General features: G+C 36.9%; 1 protein-coding gene across 10 annotated transcripts in view; it reads right to left on the bottom strand.

Moving 5' to 3' along the window:
- WDPCP (WD repeat containing planar cell polarity effector) overlaps positions 1–26474 on the bottom strand; it is a 149785-nt gene that overhangs the window by 66340 nt on the left and 56971 nt on the right. For all 10 annotated transcript variants that reach the window (XR_001859527.1, XM_017726744.1, XM_017726740.1 and 7 more), the window contains 5 exons: positions 23344–23458; positions 20011–20144; positions 15517–15708; positions 6383–6992; positions 2141–2329 (listed from right to left, as the gene is read on the bottom strand). Coding sequence is in view for 9 of the 10 variants with exons in the window: in XM_017726744.1 (XP_017582233.1) it covers positions 2141–2329; positions 6383–6992; positions 15517–15708; positions 20011–20144; positions 23344–23458 (1240 nt within the window). In the remaining variant the exon portion in view is untranslated. The remainder of the gene's footprint in view (positions 1–2140; positions 2330–6382; positions 6993–15516; positions 15709–20010; positions 20145–23343; positions 23459–26474) is intronic.

Genomic DNA, 26474 nt, shown 5'->3' on the forward strand with positions numbered 1-26474 from the left:
CTTTGTCCTCTTAGGCAAACAACAAGGGAGTTCAGTTTTTCAGGGATTATTGTGTTAGGTCAGCGGGTAACAGAACCCTCTTTGTGATGGCCTTGAGGTCTAAGGAACCTCCTTCGGCCCACAGTTCTTTAAAAATTTTAAATAAAAGAGTCTAGAAACCCTAAGGGTTTGACAGCACATAGTGGTGGGAAACAGGATAACCTCCCTTGTAATCAATAAAATAAAGCCCTTTTGTTACACAAGTTCTCTCTTCTTTAAATACTTTCTGACTGCTATACTCCACAGCTCAAGCTCTTAGGCATTTTTCTACGTTTTTAATACAAAACTATAAACAATACAAGTAAAGATAAAGTATACTTCTGTGTCCCACATGCTTAGCTGAAAGGAAATTAAATGATCAATAATATTTATGCCCTTCAACTTTTGCTTGAGAGTTAACAATGTAGTACGAGGTCTTATAGGCAGGAAAGGGAGAATTTGCTATATATGTATTTGCTGTATATTTATGTTGTTTTAAAAGCAAAATATGACCTATTGTCTCATTAGGCAGACAGAATCTCACTGATTTGCCGTTACTAATGTTTGTTTGAACTAGGAATTTCTGTATTTAGTGATAATGTTTCTTTACTTCCAAGCATAGTTACATTTGATTTTATTAGGCTTGATAGCACTAAATGTGCTAATAGTACTGTGTTAGTTACACAGGCAAACTGTTAGTAAATTAGTTTCATGTTATCTCCAATCTAGATAGTAAGATAAGTCGGACTTTAAAGGTATTTTCTTTCAAAGCAGCAGTCAATTTAGATTAAAATAGAAAAACAAGGCATAGTCTCTTGCCATTGCTGTTTTCTTGACAGCATGTTTTGTACTTCTGAAATATTTCAACCAACATGGAATATGAGTAACTACTAGCACAGTTATACATTCATTAAATAGCCCAGCTTGATGTTGAAGGCAGGATAAAGATCTCAAAGATAACTGCCCCATTACTATAAATAAAAGGTCCCACTGGGTTTTGTTAATAAAAAAGAAAACAAATTACCATGCCAAATTTGTTAGACTTAGATAGAATAACTCCTGGATGGAATAAAATTCTTTCTGCTGTAAACAGTGTTAAGGAGCTGCATGGGGGAAACACAGACATCTGTTTATAATATTTTTAGAAGAGTTTCATAGTCAGCCCTTTTCACAGGTCCTTTTCAAAGCACGTTTTATTTAGAGTATATATGTCATGTTTGCAACACAGAGATTTTTTTAATCAGACCCCACGAAATGGGATAACTGATGGCTTGGCAGCCATGTAGGACACCTTGGAGTTTTTCTATCATCAAACACACCAGAATCCTAAGTATTCTCTTTTGCCACAAAAGATGCCTGGTCTCCAGCTGTCTGCCTGCTAGACTGGAAGATAACACCTTCACTAAATCAAGGCACTCAAAATCTTGAAGTCTATTGAGTTTCAAGATAGACAGCAAATCAAGAGGAAGGCACCACACCACGCTTCAGCAGAGATGGGGCTAAACCTAAAACTCAGAATTTCTTCTGAGGGACCCTAGCTACTGCTGCAGGGGGCTAGATTACAGTGAGGACAAATGCTTTAATCCTAAAGGAGGCAGCAGAGGATAGTGTATTCAAGGCCTTTGCATCTTGTAATGAAAGAATGACCCTTTGAAAGCACCTTAAAAAACATACTAAAATCTCTTGTCCCCGTTGCAGGAAAACATCCCTCCTTAAGTTGGTGCTGTCTCAGCATGAATATAGCACAAACATTTTAATCCTGTATTAAGTAACTCTTGTCTGTAACATAAGCTAAATTTACAGAATGTAATGAATAATAATAGTGCTATAGTTAATAGTTAATAATGTTAGTGCTATATACATTAAGAAATGCCTACAGTATATATATACTACAATATGCATTATTTTAGTATCACTATTGATACAAACTAAAATGTAGTCAACACATTGGTCCAGATTTTATTGAAATGACTTGTCTACAATGACACGTGGTTATGAGGCACCATAATCTGGCTGACTGTCTGGATGTCTCTTTATACAGTCAATAAATACATTGTCATAATCCACACACGAATTACCAAGACACCACAAAAACGCATTAGAAATATAAACAGTCTCTTACCTTCTCTGGCTGGTGTAAGCTTTTGTTTAAGGAGGTGGTTGCAAATGGCACTCAGGCAGATAAAGCACTGCTGACCCATCGTGTTCCAGTTCATGGTGCTCAGGACATTAATTGCCTCCTGTATCTCATCATAACGAATGTACTGGTGGATGATTTCCACAGGGCCCAGTTGTCCTCTTGTGATCACACCTTCAACAAGAAATATTACAACCAGAGATAATGGGTTTATACTTCTACACAGAGTATGTAAAACAGTAGCTGACTCCTTTTCAGAACAGTTAAAAATAATTGCTATAATTGAAAATTAAGTTGATGGGTTTCAGTATCGAATTTTTTATATGAGATAGCACCTTACTATTTTGGTATACTTAGACTGAGGGTGCTGGACAGCAGACAAAAATCATCAGTGAACTTCATACATGGATGTTGAATGAATGTAGCCAAAAGTCACAGGTGACAACATCACGAAATGAAGTTCATCTTAGACAAAGTAGAACAAGTTTATTTGCAGTTTATCACTATTGTAAGGTAGGCAATAAATTCACTTTCACAGCGTCTCCCTCCTGTAGGAAGTACTGCTGGACAACACTAAACCCCAGCATTTCTCTCCCACAGATGTATCTATGCATACAAGTGTAGAGCAGCTCCAACCTCAAAGCAATTCTTACTCAATTACTCTCCACATTGCAGCTGCTCTGGAACTTCCTTCTAGCTTCGCAATACTCTCTAAGTGGAGCATTTTTTCTGTGGGGATACCATGGAAGTTATCAACATCTTAATATTACAGACCTTTGAAACCAAGAACAAGTTGCACATGAAACCAAGAAAAAGTTTGCCACAAGAATGCTTCTTGACTTGTAGATGTCGGCTTCTAAACAGAAAAGATGACTGAAAAGCTGCAGGAAGTAATGTTCTTTATTGTCTCTGACTAACCACATGATCATAGGCATAGGCCACGCGTGGCATTTTAGCAAGTTCTGCTCACTTTGGGTCGCTCTGATAGAGTACTTTATCAGTACTCCTCCAAATATTAGAAAGAGACCAGAATAAATTTACTGTTTCTCTCTCTTTAAATAAAAACATACTTGTTTTTTTAAATTTTTTCAATTTATATTCTGATTGTTGAAACTAAACATATGGAAAAAGTTCTGATGAGAAAGGGAACAAGCTGAATTTTGACACTGGTATTAAAACCATAGAACTGGCTGGGGAAAACAAAGCCTGATAACAGAGAAAAGCAGACCTGTTATATATAAAACATACCTCACAAAACTTTCAAAAATGTGAACACTGTTTGTGATGCAAAATAAGAAGTGAGAAAAAAAAAAGTGGAGGAAAACATCTGACTATAGGTTGAGAAGAAGTAACCTGCTGAGAACTTGAATATAAAGAACTGATGTTTTTGAGGAAAAACCTTACATATTTGTAACAGGGAAGTACTTAATTTTTTTGGGCATAATTAAAGAAAGGCTCTCTATCATATTTCACCTGATATTTGTACGTATTAAAGCCTATGGACACTGGGTAACAGACATGTTCTACTTGTTAATATTTAATAGTTATGGAAGACTTTATTCTTCCTACCTAAATGTTTAGTATTTTTAAAGTATTACAGGAGCTGGGCAATCTCCACATTAACCTCTCAGTGAAGATGAAAATATTTATTTTTATATTAACTAAATATAATAATATATTTAAAATGCCTTTAGAGGCCAGCAATTCTGAACCACTGGCACCAGTACCATGTTTGGCATTATCTGAGATCCGACATCAATGACAAGAAGCTGCTTTTTGAAATGAGTCTGGCATTAGACACCAAAAATATTTGTCATTAGTGTTTGAGGGTATATTTGACTTTTTCCTGAAATAAATCTGCATAGACAGCACAATGGAGATTCACAGAACTATGGTCCAAAACCATAATGTAGCTGGTAGTTAAAAATATATTTTCCTATTCTCACTGAGACAGTTTCTTAACAGACTTCTGTGGGAAACAATTCCAAACCATGTATTGCTTATGGATTTTCTTTCAGTCCTGAAAACTTGTCTGGGTCTTGTTGTCATGAGCTCCTAAATTTTTGCTATAATTTATTAATGCATTAAATTAATTTATTTATTTATTCTGCCTTATTTCTTAAACAGCAGAAACCTAAAAACTGCTGAGACTGTGAAGAGGGAATCACTAACCACCAGTGTTCCCATGGCATTGTGGCAAATGGAGGAGATGAGGTGTAAAGCTGAACACCAGGATGAAATAGAGAGCAGTGCATTTTTGCACGATGGACTACAAGGAGGGAGAGAGGGAAGAAGGGAGAGAGCTTTGCCTTCTTCCTAGAAGAGATTTTACAGTAATTATACAGAATGAATTTTAAAATGTGATAACTTTCAGCTGCAGAGGTCAACATCTTCCCATTCGGATGCTTGACTTCTCCTGGGTGGTGCGCTTCCAGGCAACCTGCTTGGGAAAAAGAGGTGACAGCCAACTCACTGCCTAATTGATTTAGGAACGGTGCCCAGGGAGACAGTCCAATTAAGTTTACAAGCTGGCAATTAGCAGGAAAGGCCTCTAAATCCCTGTACTGAGAGCCTGCTTGCCTTGGTAAGAACATAAATGTGCTAAAGATAGCAAGGGGAAAGCTGTGCTTTGTGGAAAGCTGTTGTGAGAAAACCTCACCAGGGAGGACTGAAGAAAAGCAAGGTAGAGGTGGGTAGAGTGCCTCTTGCTCAACTCCATCCCAGCCAAATCAGGACAGAGATAATTTAGAGGGTTTGTTTTTTTGTAAAATGGCCAACATGCACAAAACCATCAAATAGCTGTTATAATTAGTGTTCTGGGGTACTCTGTAACTATCAAACCTGTCATTGAACTTATTGCAGCGAATAAGTGCAAAATAAATGGTAACCTGTAAACGGGTTTTTAAATAGTTTTTTTAGATAATAGCAATATTCTGGATCAGCTTTTTAAAAAGTACACAACTCTAAGTCAATCTAATATTTTTTTGTTGCTAACATTCTTCTTGCAGTGGCACACTTGGTTAAATTTTTTAATTCAGTCTTTCAAATTTTTAGGTCTGTGGTAATTTTAAGACAGATTTTTCCCCACAGAAGTACGTGTATATCTCATTAAGTAAAGAAATAAAGTAGATTTTCAAATCTTACTATCACCCAGGTTGTTATTTTGAGTCTTTTGGAGTGCTGTTTTTGTTTTTGATTTTTTTTATAAAAGAGGTTTCTTCCTAATCTCAATAGCTTTATACAAAAGAATCATTAAAAACTCCCATGAAGATCTACAGAAGTAATCCTGTTTTCTTGGACAGACAATGGGCAAAATGCTGAAATTTTCCAGGATGGCTGTCTGCCCTGCTGAAACACAGGCTTGGGAGTCAGAGGGTTTAAGCATGATTGTTTTTTCAGCTCTCACAATGGGCTCGCACCACTGTAACTTGCCTGACTTGAATGAAATGAATACAGTTCTCACTGATGAGCCACTGCAGGAGTTTTATTCTTAATTCAGCCACTGTGTAACTCTTGGAAAGCCATTTAGGTTTCCTTTACTGCTTCTTGTTTTTCTGCTTGTAAAAGGAAGTTAGTTGTGGTTTTACTCTTTAAAGTCTATTTACACCTAAAATGAGAAGTGTTATATAAATTCTAAAATTAGCATTATTACTTCTTCTATTCACAAGTCCTTGCAAATTAATTGAGAGACCAAACTGCTCTGAAGGTTATGAAAATTCTCCTTCTTCTGTGGAAAGTCTTCAAAGGAAGAAAAGGTGCAATTTCATGTACTGAAGCCAGGAAGAACAGAATATTGGACAAATATACATCATACATGCAAAAAAAAAATTCGGTAAGGAAAATAGCATTACTATTCTATTATTAAATATAGCTTATTTTAACTTGTAAGGGTTATTACTACAGAATGAATACAATTCCTAAAATTATATGCCACCGATTAAATGAAATTTCCAGATGAAAAATTGTTATGCTTTATTGAAGTAGTGAGGAATATTATGGGATGCTGATTAGACAGCAGATCAGGGTCCTATTCTGTCAGACCCTGTATGAAAAGGTATAAAGTTATTGTGAAGCATAAAGAACTCCTTGGTATCTTCAAGTATATTTGGAACAATCTGCTTTCAAGACTATGGTCTCATATATCTAAAATTAGGATGTTCCAAACCTTATGGGGTACAGATGTTTCTTTGACAGCTCAAGGTTCAACATATGTGCTTGGTAACTTACCAAGTTTAAACTGAAGTACTCCCAAGGGTCCTTTGTCAAATCTAACCAACAAAAGGTCGTGAATATCCATGCTGTCGGGGTTGGGAAATGCAACTGGTGGAGCAGCCCACTGGATCTGGATGAGGCTGGTGGGCACTTCACAGTGTTTACTGAATTGCAGAGTTGCCTCAGGTGAATAGTCCTGCGCCAAGAGCTGAATTTTAATTGGAGACAGTGCTGTGTCAAAAAGCTGCAGCTCCCCTTGAGAGCTGCCGACCACCAGCACGGCTCCGGAGGGGTGGTAGGTTATTACAGCAGGGAGCAGCTCTGCTTGGGCCAACAGAGTCACTTGGTTGTAGGCTTCGTACAGAACTACTGACGAGTCTTCACAGCCTAGCACCAGTTTGTCTTCCGTCACATCTCTGCAGCAGCTGATGGCCCTGGCTCGCAGCGGGATCCTGGTGACGGTGGTGCACTGGATTCTGTTCCGGACACACTTGTAGACGCAGCTGTCGGCCATGGGCTCCTTGGCTGAGGACACCGAGTGCTCCACCGTCAGCACCTGCTCGGGCTGGACAGAGCTGAACCTGGCATCGAGGGGGTCCCACTCCGTGCGGACATAGCTCAGCACCTGGCAAAAATCCAAAGCCTTTTTGGTACTCATTGTAGTGATTTACTCTTAAAAATAGACTGCTGCAAATGCGCTTTCGTGTGGGTCAGTCACAAACAGGCATTCTTGAAACGGAGCTCTGAAATCTACTCTTTGAACATTGAAAAGTTTAAATCATTTGATAAAAAGAACTCTGCAATAGACTTTGAGCCATATTCGTTTGTCTGGACCAATGTAACAGGTTAGCAGAACAGAAGATAAAAGAGGGGATGGTCCTAACAGTGATGTTAAGAGGAGAAAGGAGCAGATGACTGATATAAAAGAATAACTAACTATTCACAACGGGGGTGGGGTAAAAATCCCAAAATTCCAGGGAAAATCTATAGTAAGTTACTCTGAGCATCGAGCATTTTTGATCATTTGCTCTGGGCCATGGTAACAGAAAATATTACACTGTAGTGGTAGAAACAATGGCAGGTTAAAACAGCACCTGCTATACATTGCCAAATGAGTAGGTGGTAGATGTTCTTCGGTGCCATACAGTTTTAGATGAAGAAAAAATGAATTTGTGATAGCAGAAAAGGGGGAACCATTATGGGGTACTTGATAGTTAAAGGGAGGAGGAACACAAAGGCAGAATGTGATAAAAAGACAGCAGCTGGCAAACAGCAAGAATCTGTAGTGTGAAACATGGGAAGTACCCTTAAGTGGTGGAGGCAGCAGTGGAGACGGCTGAAGATTCATGTACTATGATAAATAGGTTTGAATGAGAGCTGTTGTACAGGATTTGAGCAGGGAAACCATGGGAGAAAAACCAGCTGTAATTAAGTTACAGATGAGCTTATGAAAAGCTATTTCATAAAAAATAGAGAGAAAACCTGTGTCTTTAGAAGAATGACAGTAGTGGAAGTCAGTCAGAAACTTGCTGGTGTTTGTTCATGCAGAAATAAAGACTGAAAGGAAAATGTGAACCTGAGCCGAACCTGCCCTCAGGTATTCCCACAACAATCTCCACACTGTAAATTAAAGCTGCTGACCTGCCACAACTTTTGGAAGCCCCTTGAGTCCAGGTGGTATGAAAGCACAGAAAGGGTAAAAAATGTGATTAAAAGGTAGAGAGAGGGTGAGGAAGGAAATCTAAAAATTTCAGGTTGAAAACAGAAAGGCACACATCATGGTAGAGCAATTTAAATTTGATTTCCACAGATCACAAGACCAACTGAACATGCAATTTAGCCTTTCGTCCTGTAAAGGAGAATAAGAAATTCAGATTGTTTTTTGGCATACCACCCATTACTTCTAAAGTAACTGGTAAATTTATAAACAAGCTTTTTGGGATGTTGATCGGACTGATAGGATATTTTGTTCTGACAGTTTACTTATTTTGTCAGCAAAAGGGTTTCTCATTCAAAAGAAAGAAAAAAAGGATTATTACAATTCTCTGGCTGGAAACCAGATGACAATTAACACAAAAATCTTTGCTACTTTTAGACGAGCCAATGAGTCCAACCTGTGAAAACCACATCAACCAATCTCAACAGAGATCCATGAAAATATGTATCAAAGAGGAAATAAAAGATTACATTACTATTATAGTCTGAAAAACATTTTCTCACCTCAACCATTCCCTCACCAATGCCTCAGCCTCTGCAAGTAATCATTTTATGCCCACAAAACATTGCAGTTACTACTCTGCAGATGTTAGAGCTGCTGAAGTGTGTTAGGGTGTTAAAGCGCATGGCAAGGAAACTCCTAAAAGAGGTAATTGTGGACAAAGTATTACTGTGACCACAGAGCTCTCCAACCCCAAATAAAGACAAAGTGAAGTGTTACTGTTTGTTCTGCAGTTTTCCCTAAGAGTATGTACAGACACCCAGGTAGCTCCCTTTCAAATGTGTGAAACAGAAATCTTGCCCAAGCAAGTCTTCAAAGCTTCCATAACTTCAGTGAAATGAGCCTTGAGGCCCTCTGGGACTCAGATTTCTGTCTTCCTGTGGCAGGTTTCAATGTACTGCATTATTCTGCTACATATTTTGACGCAAACCAGTATTTTTCTCTGGACAACTCTTCAAAAGCTACAGGAAAGTCATGAAGACCTACACAATAATCAAGCATATGAGAGGTGAGAGCTTGAAAGCACTATTAAATTCTGAAGAGAGACTGGCCTTGAAGGTTACAGCAATAAAGAGGAAAATATGTGAAACACGGGTTTTACAACTCCACAGAAGTGACTGGAGGAAAACAGCAATGGAAATAGTCACAGAAAAATAAATGTTTCCATATGATTGTTTGAGAGTCAGCAAGTAAACTGTACCCAATTTGTAATTTTGTCCCTCCTTCTTAGAGCAAAAGACAAAATGATGATCACTACCTTGAATTTCAAAGGGAGTAAAATCCTGCATTTTGGAAGACTAATCTGATGAGTCTTGAGACGAGAAGCTTCCTAGCTTCACATAATTTTGAGAGCAAACCCTTGAAATGAAGTCTAGGGTAGGTCTGGTTGCTGTATATAACTCATTTCTAAACTAGGAAAAAGTTCCTGCAAGGACAGAAACTCTTTGTTGCCTTTCAAAACTAGGTTTTGGCATAATGTTTAAACACATAAGGCTTAAAGGAAACCTTTCTAGACACTGCTGTTCATATTCTGGCTGAAAACAAGAGAAACATTTCTCTGTAGATTGGAACAGATAAGCTGCTTCTCATGCATCAGTGGCCTCATGTGCCTCTTGCAGGAAGAGAACCAAACCAAGAGACCTCTTCATTCTGCCTTCCAGTTCTGCTGAATGTATCTGGTATTCAGCATTCTGAAGGGGAAAAATGAATATTCTCTTCCATCTGAGAGGGAAGATTTGGGTTTCTCTGTCAGAAATTAGTTTTATTATTCATTCTTCATGCCACTAACTGGAAAACTAAAGCAGAGAGACACACAACTACAGAAATGTTAATAATGCTAGTACAGTGCTTTTGAAAGATAAGAAGTCTAATAATCAAAACTTTTTTTTTCCCCAAGAAGATGGTATTCTGCCAATTGTTTTTCTATCTGGTAAGTAGCCACATGGTAGTAAATATAGTGCATATCGTGCTTTAGCATTCCATTTAAAGGAATCTGCTGAGATTCCTTCCTGACGAGCAGCAGATCTCTGGAACCCTGAAAGGTGACATCAAAACATTTTAACAAAACATTTGTATGGGATGGGAAAGCAAAAGCTGGAGGAGTTTCCTCAGCAAAGGGTGGAACAAATGTCAGATTTGTGGAGGATGGGACAGGGCAGTGGATCTGAAAAGACGGAGCTGTAATACCACATGGCAGGCTGTAGAGTCCATTCAATGTTAAATACTTCCCATAAATCTTGGACTAAGCACTTAGCCTTGGATTGCAAGAAAAGATTTCTGGAAGTATTTTGTATGAAGTAAAACCAATTACTTTCGCTAAAATAAATACATAAATAATTAAAATTTTAGGAGTTTTATGACATGAATGCTACAAAAATAAAGTACATGCATTTAAATACCGTCCATGTAATTTATACATATTTCCTTTATAATGTAGCAGTCATGCACCACTACTGCACATTTATATTGTTTTCCCCTTGCAGTACTGGCCTGGATTCTGCATCGATTCATCAGCAGGATGAGGGATGCTACATTTGCCAGGTTCTCGAATCCTAGAGGCAGGAATCATAATAATCCAAGTAAAGGAATCTGTTAATCTCTGTAAATAAGAGGCCTGATATGCTACTTAAAACACTCTCTTTCATTTTATGTTTGAGAGAAATAATAGTGCTAGCTTGTGTGGGCAGTATCACTCTTCTCAGTGAAAATCTTTGAACACTTAAAATTGAAGTATTTTGCATACAGTGCTGGGAAAAGATAAAGTCCACATAGCAAAACAAGTAAGAGTTTTAACCAGTAGTTTTTCAGCAGAAAATTAGCTTACCAGGCAGATGAAAAAAAGAAAACAAAAGAAACAGAGAAATAAGCTTGCTGTGACTGAATTGTGTGTCTTTCAGATGAGAAAAAAATGTTTGATTTATTTTATGGATGTTAAAAAAGTGTTTATTTAATTTCACACAGTGAGGTTCCAAATAGCAACAAACATTTTAATTAGAAATGTAAAGCGGGAAGTGCGGTGCACACCAGAGCAAAATAGTTTTAAATATGGCACAGTGAAGATGAAAGAAGAAAAAACCCCTACTTTGAAACATTTCTAAATAAAAATGAAAGGCTCCTACTCCAGGTTACTTATTTGGCTGCATTGTATCTACAGACCTACATGCAATCTTATTATTTAGATCTCCAGTCAACACTTATTCTTATTTTCTTTCAAAATTTATCATCATCATCTTTATCCTGTATTATTCATTGAACTTCTAACCCAATGTGAAACTGAGGATTTCACATTCTTTGCTGTATGTGTGTGAGAGGTATTTCAGCCATTCACACACACAGGGTAGATGTTTTCCTGAGCACTCCAGTAACTGTAGGACAGCTCACACAGAAAAGATCTGCTGTGCTTATTTCACAAATCCGAGGCACAATGTGAAAGCAATAACTATTAAATATTATCTCTTGGGAGAAAGAAAAATAATATTCTCTCTCAGGGAAATTATTTTTTCCACAAGATTGAAGTATAATTTCAGTCATTCCTACTAGCACTAAATGGAGTGAAAATAAGAATGGTGAAGACAAATGCAAAGTGCTACACTAACTGAGCCCTGGCATCAGCACCTCCTGTTAATTTGTGTTTGCAGAATAAAGTTCATGTTGATTTTAACACGACTTTCTCCCAAAGCATTTAATGCAAAGATGATTTCACATCAGATCCTATTCATTCATAGCAAATTGTTTGAAATAATTTCTGGAAGATTCCTCTTCTGGTTTTGAAATCAAAATGCCAGCATTATCTCCACAGGGAGACAATTTAAATAACATTCTTTGATTGTTGGTACTTTAACGTTAAAAAACCCAACAAACCCCAAACAAATAAACCAAACAAAACCCTAATAATTAAATAAATATATTAGAGAATGGGTGAGTTTACTGGGGGAAACCCATGCACACAGGAAAGCAGACAAATGTCCAACAGACAAATACTTCTGCAGCAACATTGCACACCAAAGCAAGGTCACATGCTAAAGAGAAAAGCACTTTTATTTCTGCAAGGGACAATTCTTCACCATTCACCACCTCACAGAATTCAACACAGGAAACACTGATCTCAGAAAAAAAAAATCAGTAAAATAAGTCAAGATTTGTAAGGAAAAAGTTATTTCTGTTTGTAGAGGAATAGAGGTTACTGTAGCCTTAACAGTAGTAAGTGCTAAAATATAATGCCACATGGCAAAATTCAAATCAAATTTATGGTGTGTTTATAAAGTAAAATGCATTTCCTTCCCTGAATTGCAAAGCTGCTGAAGTACACAATCCCACAATCCCAAACACTCCATGTGAGGTGTGAATCATCCCAACACAGAACTTGTAGTTACAGGTGATGATCATGATGAGGGGTTGAGTTGTCTCATCCCAGAGCTATTCCTGTCCTCATCCTAATAAGCACTCTTCTGGTGGGCAGCCAGGATCACTCAGAAAATTCTTCCAGGCAGGAAGTAGTATCAAGTAAGTGCCCATTTGCCTTTGCCCTGCCCCAGCAACAGGAATGGCAGCAGCTGGCAGGTCGTTTTGTGGTTTCTGTAGGTCAGCACTGAGGTGATGGCTGTGGGGAGCACTCACTCATTTCCTTGGGCTTGGATTCATAAACCCAACATGCCAAACAGCTCCTCTCGGTCTTGTTATTCAGCAATTTCTGTTTTTCTCCTAATTCTCGATAATGATGCTATTTTATCCAACTGATGCTACTATTTTCAAGTAAAATATTGGTGGTATTACTTCACTACACTTCTTTTTGATAAATGCTCTAAACTGAGTAAGTTCACGCTTCTCATTCTTCTTCTGTTGACAATAATCTTTTACTGGGAGTAAATTAATATTACTAGTCAAATAGGATAAACATGGATTTACTTTCATGAATAACAATGGCATGTCCACTTTTTATTTCAAATCTATACATGAGGAACACTACAAATGGCAAGGGATTAGAGGCAAAGAGAGAAAAATAAGCATGATTACAGAAGCACTGTATTTTTGTGGTATCTGACCTAGAGAGTAACTGTTTACAAGCTCTTTAGAAATGCTAACTATGCTTTTTCTCATGTATAAGCTATTAAATGACCTTCAGAAGTTAAAGGTGTTAAGCTAAAGTTCCCCTCCAAGACTGTAGGGGAAAAATGCACCTCAGTTAAATGCAGACTGTGTGTTGATGCTAATTCTAGAGCTGGGTTATGACATTCTCTCATCCATGCCCAGGAATTTACCTCCTGCCCATAAGGAATGCCACAGAAATCAAACAAAAAACCTCAAGCAAACAGTGCCATGCGTGACACATCATGGATATATAGGCTAAGTATATAGGCAGAGTGACTTGAGCCTTCCTGAGCATCCAAGAGCTGAGTTCATGGAACAGCCTAATTGACAACCAGCAAGACAGTTTGTTACTCATATACGACTAAGTTTTCCATAGCCCTGGAATAGTGCTTGGTACTTATTGATAAATACAGGAAAAGAAATTTAATCTGAAGATCTTAGAATTAAAACAGACAAGTACAGGCAAAGAATCAGAAAGGGGAAAGCAACCAAACAGTCAAATTTGGCAGTGCTGCTTTTAAAAAGAATTTTCTTATATTTCTGTTACAATATGGACCAAACTAAAATGATTATGACTTTAGACCTAAAGCCTCAGTGAATGTTTATTACCACTACTGTTTAAAGCAGCAGTGATGTGCTTGGGACTATACTAGAGTTTAAACCAGAAAAGGACAAAACAAGGTGTATTGAAAGATGCAGGGGAATGCTGTGATTTGGAAATCTCCCTAAAACATATAAAATGAAACACAGAGAGCTTCAAGCTGATAGGGTGGTTTCTGTGAATTTCTTAAGAGTTTCTAAAAAACATAGAAAATAGAGACTACAAACTGCTATGTTGGCATTAGGGAGCTTTCTGGAAAATGTGGGAAGGAAAAAAAAGGCACAGGAATGTCATTGTCAGAACCTGGACATACAGAAGTCATGGTAGGAAATAAGGTCTGAAATGTTAGTAGGATGAAGTTTCATAATAACTGGCACAGAGACTAGGCTGGAAAAGCTTACAAAGAACAGCCACACATTTTAGCTCCCAGAGTAATTTTTTCTATGTGATTTGGCCTAGCTGCAGGGGGAATGGAGAACTGCAGGTGTAGATCAGGCAGAGGAGAGAGATGAGTCAAAGATGACCGCAAGTGGAGAGAGGTCAATTGAAAAGAAGTAAAGAAGGCAGAGCTGGAGGTAATTTAAACTTCAATTCTACAGTGACTAATGACAGAAATAAGAAAAGAAAAGCTGTCTCAACTATCTTTTCTCTTCACTTTCAATAGGTAGAAAATCCCAAGGGAAAAGGATCTCACTTAAATGAATATTAGTTAACAAAGTAATAGTTCCAAGACATTAAAACATTTACATCTTCCCTAATTAAAGAGAGGAGGATGCTGTTCGTAAGAGTAGCTTATTCTTAAGTCTTACTTAGGGGTTTTCTCTACAGGGAAATAGTCTGCAATAGCTAATCCAGAACAGCTATTGCACAGCTCATCCTTGAGTTTGCGCTCTTCTCCCAGAGTCAGTGCCATTTTAGTCCATATTAGAAGTGGGTAAAGATAAACCGAAAATAAAATTCCAAATACAGAAATATCTATACAAGATGTTAGTCCAGAAAAGCTTTTACATTTGAAATTTGGACTTCAGATCTTTCAGAGTATGCCCAGATAACTTCATTTTTATACTTCTACCTAACTAATTGGGTTAATATATTCTTAAATAGATGAAACAAAAATTAAATAGCTGAAATGAAAACATCTGCCTATAAAGGTAAGCTAAGCAAGTGCCAGGAGCAGGGTCAGCTTGTAGCTTTGTCCTAATTCATACTTTATATTCCCACCTGCAGATGGGGAGTTTTAACTTTTCCTTTGAGAAAAATATCAGTCCCTGATTTGATCAATACTCATAACAAAAATTTAAACACCATCTGGGCATAGGTAATATTTTATGAAAAACACTTGAAAGAGATGTAAATTGCCTATCAGTTAACATTGCAGACAATGTAAAATAATTGCATCAGACTTACATGCAACAGTTACAACTGCTAACTCATATTAGAGTTTTCTAGTGGAATTCTGACACTTTTATTTTCAGTGTTAGCAGCACCAAAGCTGTTCCATGACAAAGACTGGCTACACTTCTCAGGCTGACAGTTTTGATGTGAAAATAGTAAACACAGTAAATAAGGGGCTTTTTTGTTAAGTAACAAACCTTTGTTTTTAAGATTAGAATGGCTGATCTTCCTGTCTTATGTTTTAATAATATCTGTTCTTTATATCTACTTGAATATGCATTTAAGTTGAATAGTTCTTTCTTTAGCAAACCCGAAAAAATCACGTAACAAGAGAGTTCATCACTTTACCTCCAATTTGCCATGTGCACAGCCTAATAGCAATAGGTTGGCTCTGTCCCTCTGACAGGAAATAGGAGACCAAGGCCATGCTCCATCACTAGTTGCTGACCACCAGCAAATGACCATATCTTGCATACAGTTTATTGCCAGGTGACGTTTCATCCTTCTACCTTCTGGTCCAAGTATATCAACATAAGAAATCTGATGGAAGAAAAAAATTCAGGAAATATTTGAGGTGATAAAATAGCATAGTAGGAGCAAATGGGAGCATTTACTTTGGATGTGTGAGAAAGAACGTATATATACGCAGAGCACTGCGTACATATATCTTCATATAGGCTGTCTGTAAACATGAAAAATATCTCCTCAGACAGAAAGACATGCTCACTCTTTTATCTGTGGGGAGGGGATTGGGATGGAAAGGAATATGAGTTAAGAAGGAATTTACTGCAATGACTCCAATCAATACCAAAATGTACAGTCATGGTTGCTTGACAGCATCGACCTCCACACAGGATTTAAGCTTAGCCATATTAAATGACAAGTTCTGCAAAGCTGACCACGGAGCTAAGGCTAGTGTTTAAGACATAATCAAATATTAAATATATTCTACAGTATTTGAGCAAACATATATCTTTTTTCTTCCTCCCAAAATTAAGGAATGGAAACACAAACATCCGCTTTGCAAAAGAACATATACTTTTCTGCATAATGTGGATGAGCTACAGCATCATGCGTAAAGTTTATGCAGCTCTTGAGAATTGTGCCTCTTTCTCAGGAAGGATTTGTGGAATTTATTATTCAAACTCTGTTATTTGGAGCATGGTTATTTGAAAACATGAGCAGTGCACCATCTGGGTGACACATGCCAAGGAAATATAGATTGCACCGCATTTCTGCTTAAGGAATTAATGGAAGGTTGATAGCTAGGGGAAAAAAAACCTATCTTGCCATTGCTGGTCAGCAATAATCGAACCACTTTCTGGGGATTAAGCGCATGGCTAAGCCTACTGGACCAGACACTAGCAAAGGGCAGGGGGTCTTCTTATCAGAGAAATGCTTCTGGAGCCAGTCTCACTACATGACAGATTGCTTTCATATTCCTGTCTGGAAGGCAACAAAGGCTGGCAGTAATGCGATAATGCCAGAGTGCAATGGGTGTTAAGAACCCGTTGCATTTATGTATTGTATTTAGTAAATAATCAGGCTCATCCAAATTGTGATCTCAGCTCTCAACCAAGGCCATTAAAATCAAGGTTAATGCTTTAATAATCCTTTGCTGTTTTTTATATGGTCAAAAAGAACCCTCTTCTATTTGCATGGTCATAATATTATTGACCTCTTCATCCCATGAATACACATCAAAAGGAACTGAAATCAAAGTAATTACCAATGTTGTTCTCTCATGGTAAACATTTAACTCCTTGTTCAGTCTCCTTCAGTAAATTGAAACGGATTAAAAACACAGACAGGAAAAACTTGCAAAAGGTCAGTATTTTCAGAACATCCTGTGTTTCACTTGTCAAAATATTTTAACGGGTAAAGATAAAACATACACAATAGTCAGCAGGTAGCTGCTACCTGAATTAGAACTATATACTAATAGCTAATTTGGTGACAACACCTTGATTAGTCTGGAAAAGAACAAATACTTCCACATGTATTAATTAGTCCTGTATTGTACTGTTAACTGTTCATAACAATTTCAGGTGTTAAAACAGCCACAAATTTTTGTAAACCTCAATGTCTTGCATTAGACATGTCACTCGCAAACATGGACTCATGTCACTCAGAAAACGTAAATAATAATAGTTTGTTTTCTATTTTGCTGGTCTTCAAGACTGTAGTGATTTATAGAATAAGTCTTCCTTTATTGTTTCAAAGTGCAAACAAAATTCAAGGTGGTATCAATTAGAAAGGAAGAGGATAAGAGAGATTAATTCATTCATTTAGGTATGCATTGTGTAAAAACTCAACTTTTGGACAAATATCAATCTGTGAGGAAGAAAGCATGGTTGACTTGTTCTTATTATTGACAGAACTCTGGCAGTCCAACACTGCTGCCAATTTTGCCCACCATGAGCCTGGACATTGAACAATGTGAGGTTGCTTATCATTACAATGATAATATGACAGAAATTTAATTATACCATTACAAACACTTCCCTCATTTTAGAAATGGGACTGTAAACCCAAATACTATGTTTCTCAAGGCTACACCAAAAGTCAGAGGCAGAAATGAAGGCTATAATCAAATTTCCTGAATCTTGGCTCCAGATTTTAATCCCGTGTTAGTTCTATACCAGTGCATGCTACCTTTTTCATTCAATTTCTCTTAAATAAAACCCCAACTCTAAAGAACCATTTTTTTCCCTAAACCCCCATTTAACAATAACATTTGTTATTGTTACATATTGTTACATACTATTACAAGTTTGTACAGTTGCAATTGAGGACAATCTTATTTTTCTACTGAGAGTGACATTAGTGCTGTGTCTGTGATCTTTCAGCTTTTGAAATTTGACCAAAAATCAGCCATGAAGAACTCTAAATCAATGCAGAGAGCTGACACAATATTATTGCAAAAGTGAATAATACTTTCTGCAGTCTCACACTGGTGGAATTCCAAAGATAATAAAAATTATATTTAGCTGCCTAACTAGCAAGCCTCACACAAAAGAACATTCAATTAAAAAATGCAAATGCCTTTTTTTTGGCTAGCAAAGAAATGTTCCACAGCGATTCCCACTGATTTCAAGAGAAAGCAAAGTTAACGTTGAGCATGGAGGTGTTTTGAGAAGCTCAGCTGTGTCAGCAAAGAACTGAATTTAACAACCCTATTAAGGAGTGCAGCAGATACTTCTGGTTTTTCTAAACATTAAGTCAGAAGCTGTGGTCCTCACACTTCAATGGCAAAGGCAGTTCACCACAGCTTCTTCGTTAAACTTTAGTGCTATTAAGAAGAAAGCCCCACCACACACCACACTCGCTCCTAAAGCACAGCTGCAATGAACGCCACAGGCCAGGCACAAGGCACAGCATTTTAAAGTAAAGTATGTATCAGCTCGGTTCCCAGTGAACAGTGAACTGTCTCAAATCCACGTTACAGAGGTTGGATCAATCTTGCAAACACAAGCCATTGCTGAAAAGAGGCCCTGAACTGAAACAGCCTGGAAAATGTATTAGATATTAATCCTAGCAGAAAGTATTTCTACCAAGCAAGTTAAAACACATTATGGCAAAACTTAAATTAAACACATCCTTAAAAAGCTTGCCTTGCAGATGCAAGCTCCCCTATGTGAGGAAGTAAATTACTGAGGGGCTGTCAAGGGGAAAATATTTGCTAGCATAAGATTGTTTTCTTTAATGTTTATCCAGTCTGAAATAAATACAAACTTTCTCTTTTGCTCACAACATCTTTCTACATTTCTTGGGAAAAGGCTTGACCCTTCTTCATTCTTGCAGTGAATTGGATGCAGCCCCTTCCCTATTTCAACTGTTCAAAGTTAATTGCTTTGGCTAATTATTTTTTCATATTGCTGTCGCACCAACCACTTCTACCTAAGGAAGTGGTGTCCTGATGCCAAAGTGTTTATGGTTGAAATAAGTTATGTCTACCCAGATCAATCCATACAAGACACAATGTAATTCATCTTGAGATGAGCTGGTTTCCACTGAGCTCCAGACTGGCTAGTTTAAAGCCAGCTCAGCTCTCTCCAGGCTACCTTTCAGCTGCTGCTGTCATTGTAGTGAAGACACACTCACACAAAAAGTGCTGCAAAAAAGGAGTATTTCAATCTTCACTGTGTAACTAGTCAATTGGGACACAGAGGCACCAAGTCACTTGCCTAAGGTCACACACACAGTTGGCCAGTGGTGAGAAACTCAGCTTCTATATCCTGACTCCTTACTCGGCGGCTTAATTCTAAAAGCAACACTCCCAACAACACCATTACTGTGACTAGAAGGGAAATTAAGATTTCTGCCAAGAATTACAACAGTCTTGGAGCTCAGACAGAAGACTGAATTATCAGAGCTTCATGTGTTTGTGTCTATCAGCTGAGCCACAGTAACTGACCGTGCGTGTGTTTTCAGCCCACAACAAACAAGGGGTAAAATACATTAAACTTAAATCTTTTACACTGAGGTTTACTGTTACAGACTTTGCTTCATGCTTGTTAGATGCCAAGAATGTGCCAAGGGTCACTTATTGCTGCTCAATGGACACAAGGTAATCTGTCAAGGAGGGATAACTCAAATATGTGTCTGAGCCTGAAAATAAACACAGTAGAAATCTGGATCCCCCCAGTATTTTAACTCCTTAACTCAGAATGCCATTGTAATATTTTTCAACTTTTCAGTAATTGCCATTTTTAGAGTTTGAGCTGCTCTGGTCAATTATATAAAGGTTTGCAATTTATGCTGTGACACGGTATCAGTGAACACCAGTGATTCATGATGTATAGTTCCTGCAACATTTGCAGTCACCATTGGCATCTATACCTTAAAGTCCAAACAAGAGAGTTTTTCCAGTCTTTTGTTTACATCAGGAGAATCCATTGTCTTTGTAAACTGAATAAAGCAGAGTTGGTTATGGTCCTCAAATGACAAGATGATGAAATTGTCTGTAAGAACAGCTGAAAAAAAAAAATTGTCAGCACTGTAATACCTGTCTCTAGGAACAAAACAAACACTCCACTGAGACGCTGCAAAAAGCAATTGTTTTCAAGACAGTGTCTTAAATATTACACTGAAAGCCCTGCAATATCCTAAAACATATCTCATATCAAATTGCCACTACATTCAAATATACATTTTATGCCCTTCCACATTAATTTTCATCTCAGTACTCAGCCTTCAGTATTTTCTTTTTCCTATGGTTACATCCACCAGTATTTCAGAAATGCACCTCATACAACTTAGCTTGTCTTAAGAGCAATAAAAGCAAATTAGTACTGGAGGTGTATCTGGTATTTTGACATTGCAAGATTCCTGGTGCTGCTGCAGACACCAAGGAGACTGTTACATGCAGGATTAGGCTTCCAAGGGGTTATGAATTCATTGAAAGCTTCACATGGGGGTACCCAAACAATATAAGCAACCAAGATGGAAAAGACTCCCTTGAAGTCTGGAAAAGCTCAGTGGAATCCCCACTGTTGTCATACGGGGGTGCTAGACCAAATTCGTTCAACATAAAAGTGATTAACTAATCTGACAATGAAAATTACTTAGAAAATAGTATTTAGGGTTTTTCCCAAGTGTTACCCAGTTATTCAAGCAGCACCCACACTTGAAGAGATGTCTGAGTATGAAGTGAGTCATACTTCAGTGATCTGGTAAGTAGTACCAGTACCAGATCACTGAAGAATCACTGCTGGTTTAAAATAAATCTAGAAAGCTGAGCTCAGACTAAACTCAGAAATCTCTCCTAAGAGGAAAATGCCAATTAAAGTGGAACCAGATTTAGAAACAAACAAACCAAACTCTGTGGAATAACCTCTGAAAAACAAAATAAAAAAAAAGGCATTTATTACTAATATCCCAGATTCTTAAATCTAAATTTTACATATCCTTAAGTAGATTGACAGTTTAGTCTTACATATAAGCATGGAAAACTGGCTACTCAGCTTTGCTTTTCTTTAGTCTGATTTATAACCACTTTCATTTTCCAACAGTCATGTCCTGGCACAACTCTGAAGTAGCTGGTATGCAAATGCTAAAGGGTAGAGTTTAGAGCCAAATAATTGCCTTTGAAATGTAACATCAACACTAGCTTTTTTGGAAAAAAAAAAGTGATAAAGCATCTGATAAGACGATTCAGAAGCTAGAACTGAGATCCTGCACACACATGAAAATTGAAAACCACTGAACATGGTACCCTCAATATGTACGTACACAGTTAAAATATTTTGATGTCCTCACAGACATAGTTTATGTTAAAGATGAGCTGCAGCACACCTCAGATGCTGATGAAATTTTGCCTATAAATAATAAGAAGCAGGAGGACTTTCTTAGACGCAGGAGGATTATAAAAGCAGTAGTAATTCTGTATTTTGTGCACACAGTCTGACCTTTATTCCAAATGTTAAGAGGACATGCTACTCCGAATGAGAATTACAACATTTCATAAGTAATTCTGGCACATTGTAACCCTTATCCATTTCTGAAGTAAGAATTTTTCTTTTTATACAGGCTTCTTGTACTAAATGTAGAATTTCTCTTGGGCAACTTTATAATCACAAATGTAATTTGAAGTCAGATTTGGAAAGATGTGCTATTTTGTTGAATTAAAATTAATTTCCTCTAGGACAACATTATCTCATGTTTCTCATGGAAGGATAGTTCAGTATAAAAATTTGTATTTTGAGCACTATTTGTGTGGATAACAAAAGCATCTTCTTTTATTGTTCATGACAATAAAAACTGTATTGCAATGAAAGTTATTGAGTGGTTTGCTTTTACTGAACAGGGGCAATTTTATTTCACCTTCAGACCTGGGTATTAGCAAACATGGAGGTTTAAGAAAATCTTGAATAAGTGAAAATAAGGACAAAACATTATATAATATTATTTATGTAATAAATACAGTGGTCTAAATGTAGCAAAACATATTTGTTGCTTTATTGTTGCTTTAGTTGTAAGCTTTTTTAGTTAGCAGTATTTCCTAAACAAATATTTGTATTTCTATGACATATTAAGCCAAGGTAAGGCATGATACATATAATTTATTTTTTTATTATTTTTTAAAGACAAAGTACTCCAAATAATTTCCGCAAACTACTTCAATTTGGGTATAACATTAGATTCCATGCTTTCCTAATTTTTTTCCTACCTGAAAGTAGGAAATCCTCCCTCCAGAAACAGAGGGCAAAAAAATCTAGATGGAATTAGTAGTCCAGTAATTAAGGTGAAGAGTGAAAAAAGAAGACAAGATAGTAAACATGTTCTGTGCTCTCTGTGTAATTAGTTAACAAAAAATGAGGTCAGTGTTAAATTTTTTTATAAATAAAGATTCTACTAACATAGTTATATTAATGCTAATTTTCAAGACTAAACTACTATATATTGATAAGATCAGAGGGACACAGTATTGTAGTTTCTTAAAAAACTAGGCCAATATACAATAGATGCCTGGGTAGAGAGAAAAACAAATCATTAAAGATCAAACCAGAATTAAGCTCATATTCTTACTAGAAGGATGTAATGTGAGTCTACTCTTAAAGAATTTGGAAGGTAGTGCACATGTAATATGGCTCACACCAAAATTTCATACTCCTGCTTGTGCAGAAGCCAAGATACCAGTTGATTTCTCAATGATATGAGTCATATACAGCTGTGGAAAAAGGGATGTTTTTGTAAGTTTTCTTCTGCATTAAATGAAAACCTAATTTTTAGCAGTCACTAGTTAATAACAGTAGTGAGATTCTGGGTATCAAGAAACTGAATGAGAACACCTCCACATAATTGATGTTATCCAGCCTTTTTTAATAACAGCTTTATCCCATGTAACTATTCAATTGGCTGATGTTTGGTTCTGTCCCATTTTCCCACCTACGAAATAAACATGACAAGTTCAAATGGCATGTTCACAGCGGTTACAATGTGTAAGAAATGGAATTTTAGAAACCCATGCAGCATTTGACAAGCCTGAAAACTTTGATGTTAAATATTATTCTTAAAGTGTTCTTAGTCCTGAGGGTTGTAACTATAGCATTACATGCAATTACTTGTTGAGTTTGCAAGTCCCCAGTGGCAATAATTAGTCTACCTGTTGACATACTGTTTCTCTACTCTATTGTTAATGTAGGCAATTGATTTGCACATGGGTGTAATTACCATCACTGATGGTGTCGGAGATGAGCTTCCCCACCAGGGTCCTGTCAATCACCACTTTCTCCAGCTGTGGCCCAGAAAGGCTTAGGGACACCAAAGCACCTGAGTGAAAGAGGAGCTGAATCCAAAGAGCGAGAAAACAAGACATCAGAAATCATTAATAAAGTGAAACATTCTAAGGTACATATTAGCAGCCGTCCATTACGTAGTAATCTGATTTTCAAAATTACAAAAATGAATTATCATTGACGTGAAGATGTCTTATAATGACTTTGAAAGCTTTTTCAATGAGAGATGCAACATGACACCGAATTATAAGGGCACAAGAACTACAATTGCTGAACTCTTGAAGAAGCAGCTAAGTCCCCAAATGTTACATAAAATGTACTGAATTAGTTTGTTAAAAACAGAGATCAAAATTCTGTTCTGAATGAGGGAATGAATTACACTGATCACTCTATCATCCATGGACCTGATATTTCTGTATAAAGTAACTGCATAGTCTGCATGTAAAAACATATAAAGTAGGGTTTAATATAATTCTATATTATTATCACAGATTAAAACCAGCACCTTTTTGCTATCCTTGTTATTTCTGGTCATTCATATATTGTTTAAATTAAATAATTGTACCCTACCACAGAGATAGCTGTGAGCTCCCAATAAATCCATTCACTCCTTGACATAATGTTATAGATGTCTCTCTTAGAAAGAAAGAATTTAAACTATTGGACAGAACAGTCAGAGGGTTATTTCAAAGTTAATTGAATATTCATGCCTAATTAATTTAAATTAAATGACATATAATCTTGAATACTAAGTTACAGTATTTATCAGCTCCTTCTTATGCAATATCTTCTATGAGAGAGAGAATGCTCAGTGGGAGGAGTTATGAAAAACATTTATTTTTGCATAATTAAACCATTAGTCATTTTCTGAATGCAACTACTACAGCAAAGGAATTCAGAAAATAAAGCCTATAAAAGGAATTCTCAATGGAAAGACCACTGCAGACAAGTCCAGAGGGCCCATCAAAGGCCAGGAATCTGGCACTCCAGCTCCTACTTCTACCTAACATTCGATTTTTAAAGAAATCTCTGTGCTTTTAAAAAACTCAACTACTAAAGAAACACTTGCTCTTGTAGGAGAATTTGGCAGAAAAAAATCCCATTTGTTCTCTGCTGGAGCTGTGAGACAAACATGGTTGCAATATAATCTTTAGAACTTTCTTGCAGTGAAATCCACTGGACTGTATAATAAATAAAAAGTATGAGGAACAGGAATGTAGTGATCTATTTGGGCATGCCCCTTGTGCAATGCTCTGCTCCTGATAATTCAGTTATGGAAACTCTCAGTTTTACATATTTTGCTATATTACTATACCTCTGTGCTTTCCAAGGAATAGAACAAGTGTACTTAAAGAAATTACCTTCTTGCTCCAACACCTTTAACCAACATTTTTTAAAAATAAAGTCTAGTAATGTGTGAAACAGAAACAAAAAAAATCTGTGATGTAGAATTAATTTCTAAGAGCAAATGATCAGTTCCCATCCTGCCAAAGTCTAATCATACATTAATTTGACAGATACATATAGTCAATGTTTCAATATTCCCTGTCATGATGGATGTCCTTTAAGGTTTTGTCCTAGTAAAAATGTTAGACACGCTTACACTCATGCAGCTTTTATTACAATCTTTCAAAACTTCAATTTGTCCTTATGTTGAAGTTAGATTAGATAAAATCACAATTTATTTCCAACTTGGCAACATGAAGTCCAGCAAGGTTTGACTACAGTTGGCTATAACTGTCCGAAAAACCTGCAGGAAAAAGTAAGGATTGAAACCCAGGAGCTGCCAAATGGTGATGTAGGGAACAATCAAGCAAAATTACATAAATACTCTAGAAATCTCAGTTCTAAATTACGGAAGGGATATCAGCCTGATAGGGGAGAGTAAAACACCCCCAATCTTTCAGTGTTATGTGCCAACAAGAGGGATGGGGCAGTCAGGGTATAAAATCACTTTATGCCTATGTATTAATTTCCTGGTAATGGCATAAATCACACCTGTTACAGAGCTATAATAGAAATCAATGAAAACCTCTCCAGTCTTTCATGACAAGACATTTATATACATATAAAATGTTGTGCTAATGGGTGTGCTTTGCTTTGCATCTATGAAACTGGTCATTAAACCAGTGTTATGGATTTTCAGTATTGTATAGATCTCTACATATCACTATGGCATGCCAGAACAACAGATAGTAGGTAAAAGTAGAATCATTTCCATGACTTTTATTGTTTCTCCCATTGTGCTCCCTCCTTCTTTCATTTTACAGCAAAACTTTCTTTCCCATTATTCTCCTCAGAAGTTTGAGACACTTGGGAAAATCTTAAATTGTAATTTAACCAATTTTTGTTATAATAACTTAGTGTGGTTGGTCCATAGGTTTAAGTTCATTCTTCTAGGAACTTCAGAGTCTAAATTTAAAAAGTTAATCAGAGACCTTAAAAACTATATGGCCATGTAAGGTTAGGATTTCATCCATCTCCCTTTAAAAATCTTTGGATTAGAACTGAAGTTTTTTAAAAATTAGTTCTTAGAGTTTACCATGAAGTACAAGCGGTACTTAAAGAAAGAAGGGCAGTGGCGGAGTCACCACCCCTGGAGGTATTAAAGACATGTAGATGTGGAACTTAAGGGTATGTTTTAGTGATAAACTTGGGAGCGTTAGGTTAACAGCTGGACTCACTCTTACATGGTTTTTCAACCCTAAATGATTCTATGATTCTGTGCTATCTTCCATCAAAGATATTCCATAAAAGAGAAAATATTTATGTGCTCAAATTGAACCCACTATTTCAATTTGCTACATTCTGTGTAGTCTGTGCAAAGACTGCTCCATGATAATAAGATTTAGGTGCTGTTACACATAAGCTTGACTAGTTAAACTCATATTTTGGTGGATGGGAGCAGTCCAATCACAAGCAAGAATGAATATAAAGCAAATAGGGAAGATTGCAAACTTGGCTTGAACACCGATACACAGTGATCCAATTCCAAAGGGAAGAGCCCATCAGTGCGAAGGAATAAAAGCCAATATAAGAGGCATTATTTACACAAGGCACTACATC

This window comes from Corvus brachyrhynchos, unplaced genomic scaffold (genome assembly GCF_000691975.1).
Source record: "Corvus brachyrhynchos isolate BGI_N302 unplaced genomic scaffold, ASM69197v1 scaffold312, whole genome shotgun sequence".
Lineage (NCBI taxonomy): Eukaryota > Metazoa > Chordata > Aves > Passeriformes > Corvidae > Corvus > Corvus brachyrhynchos.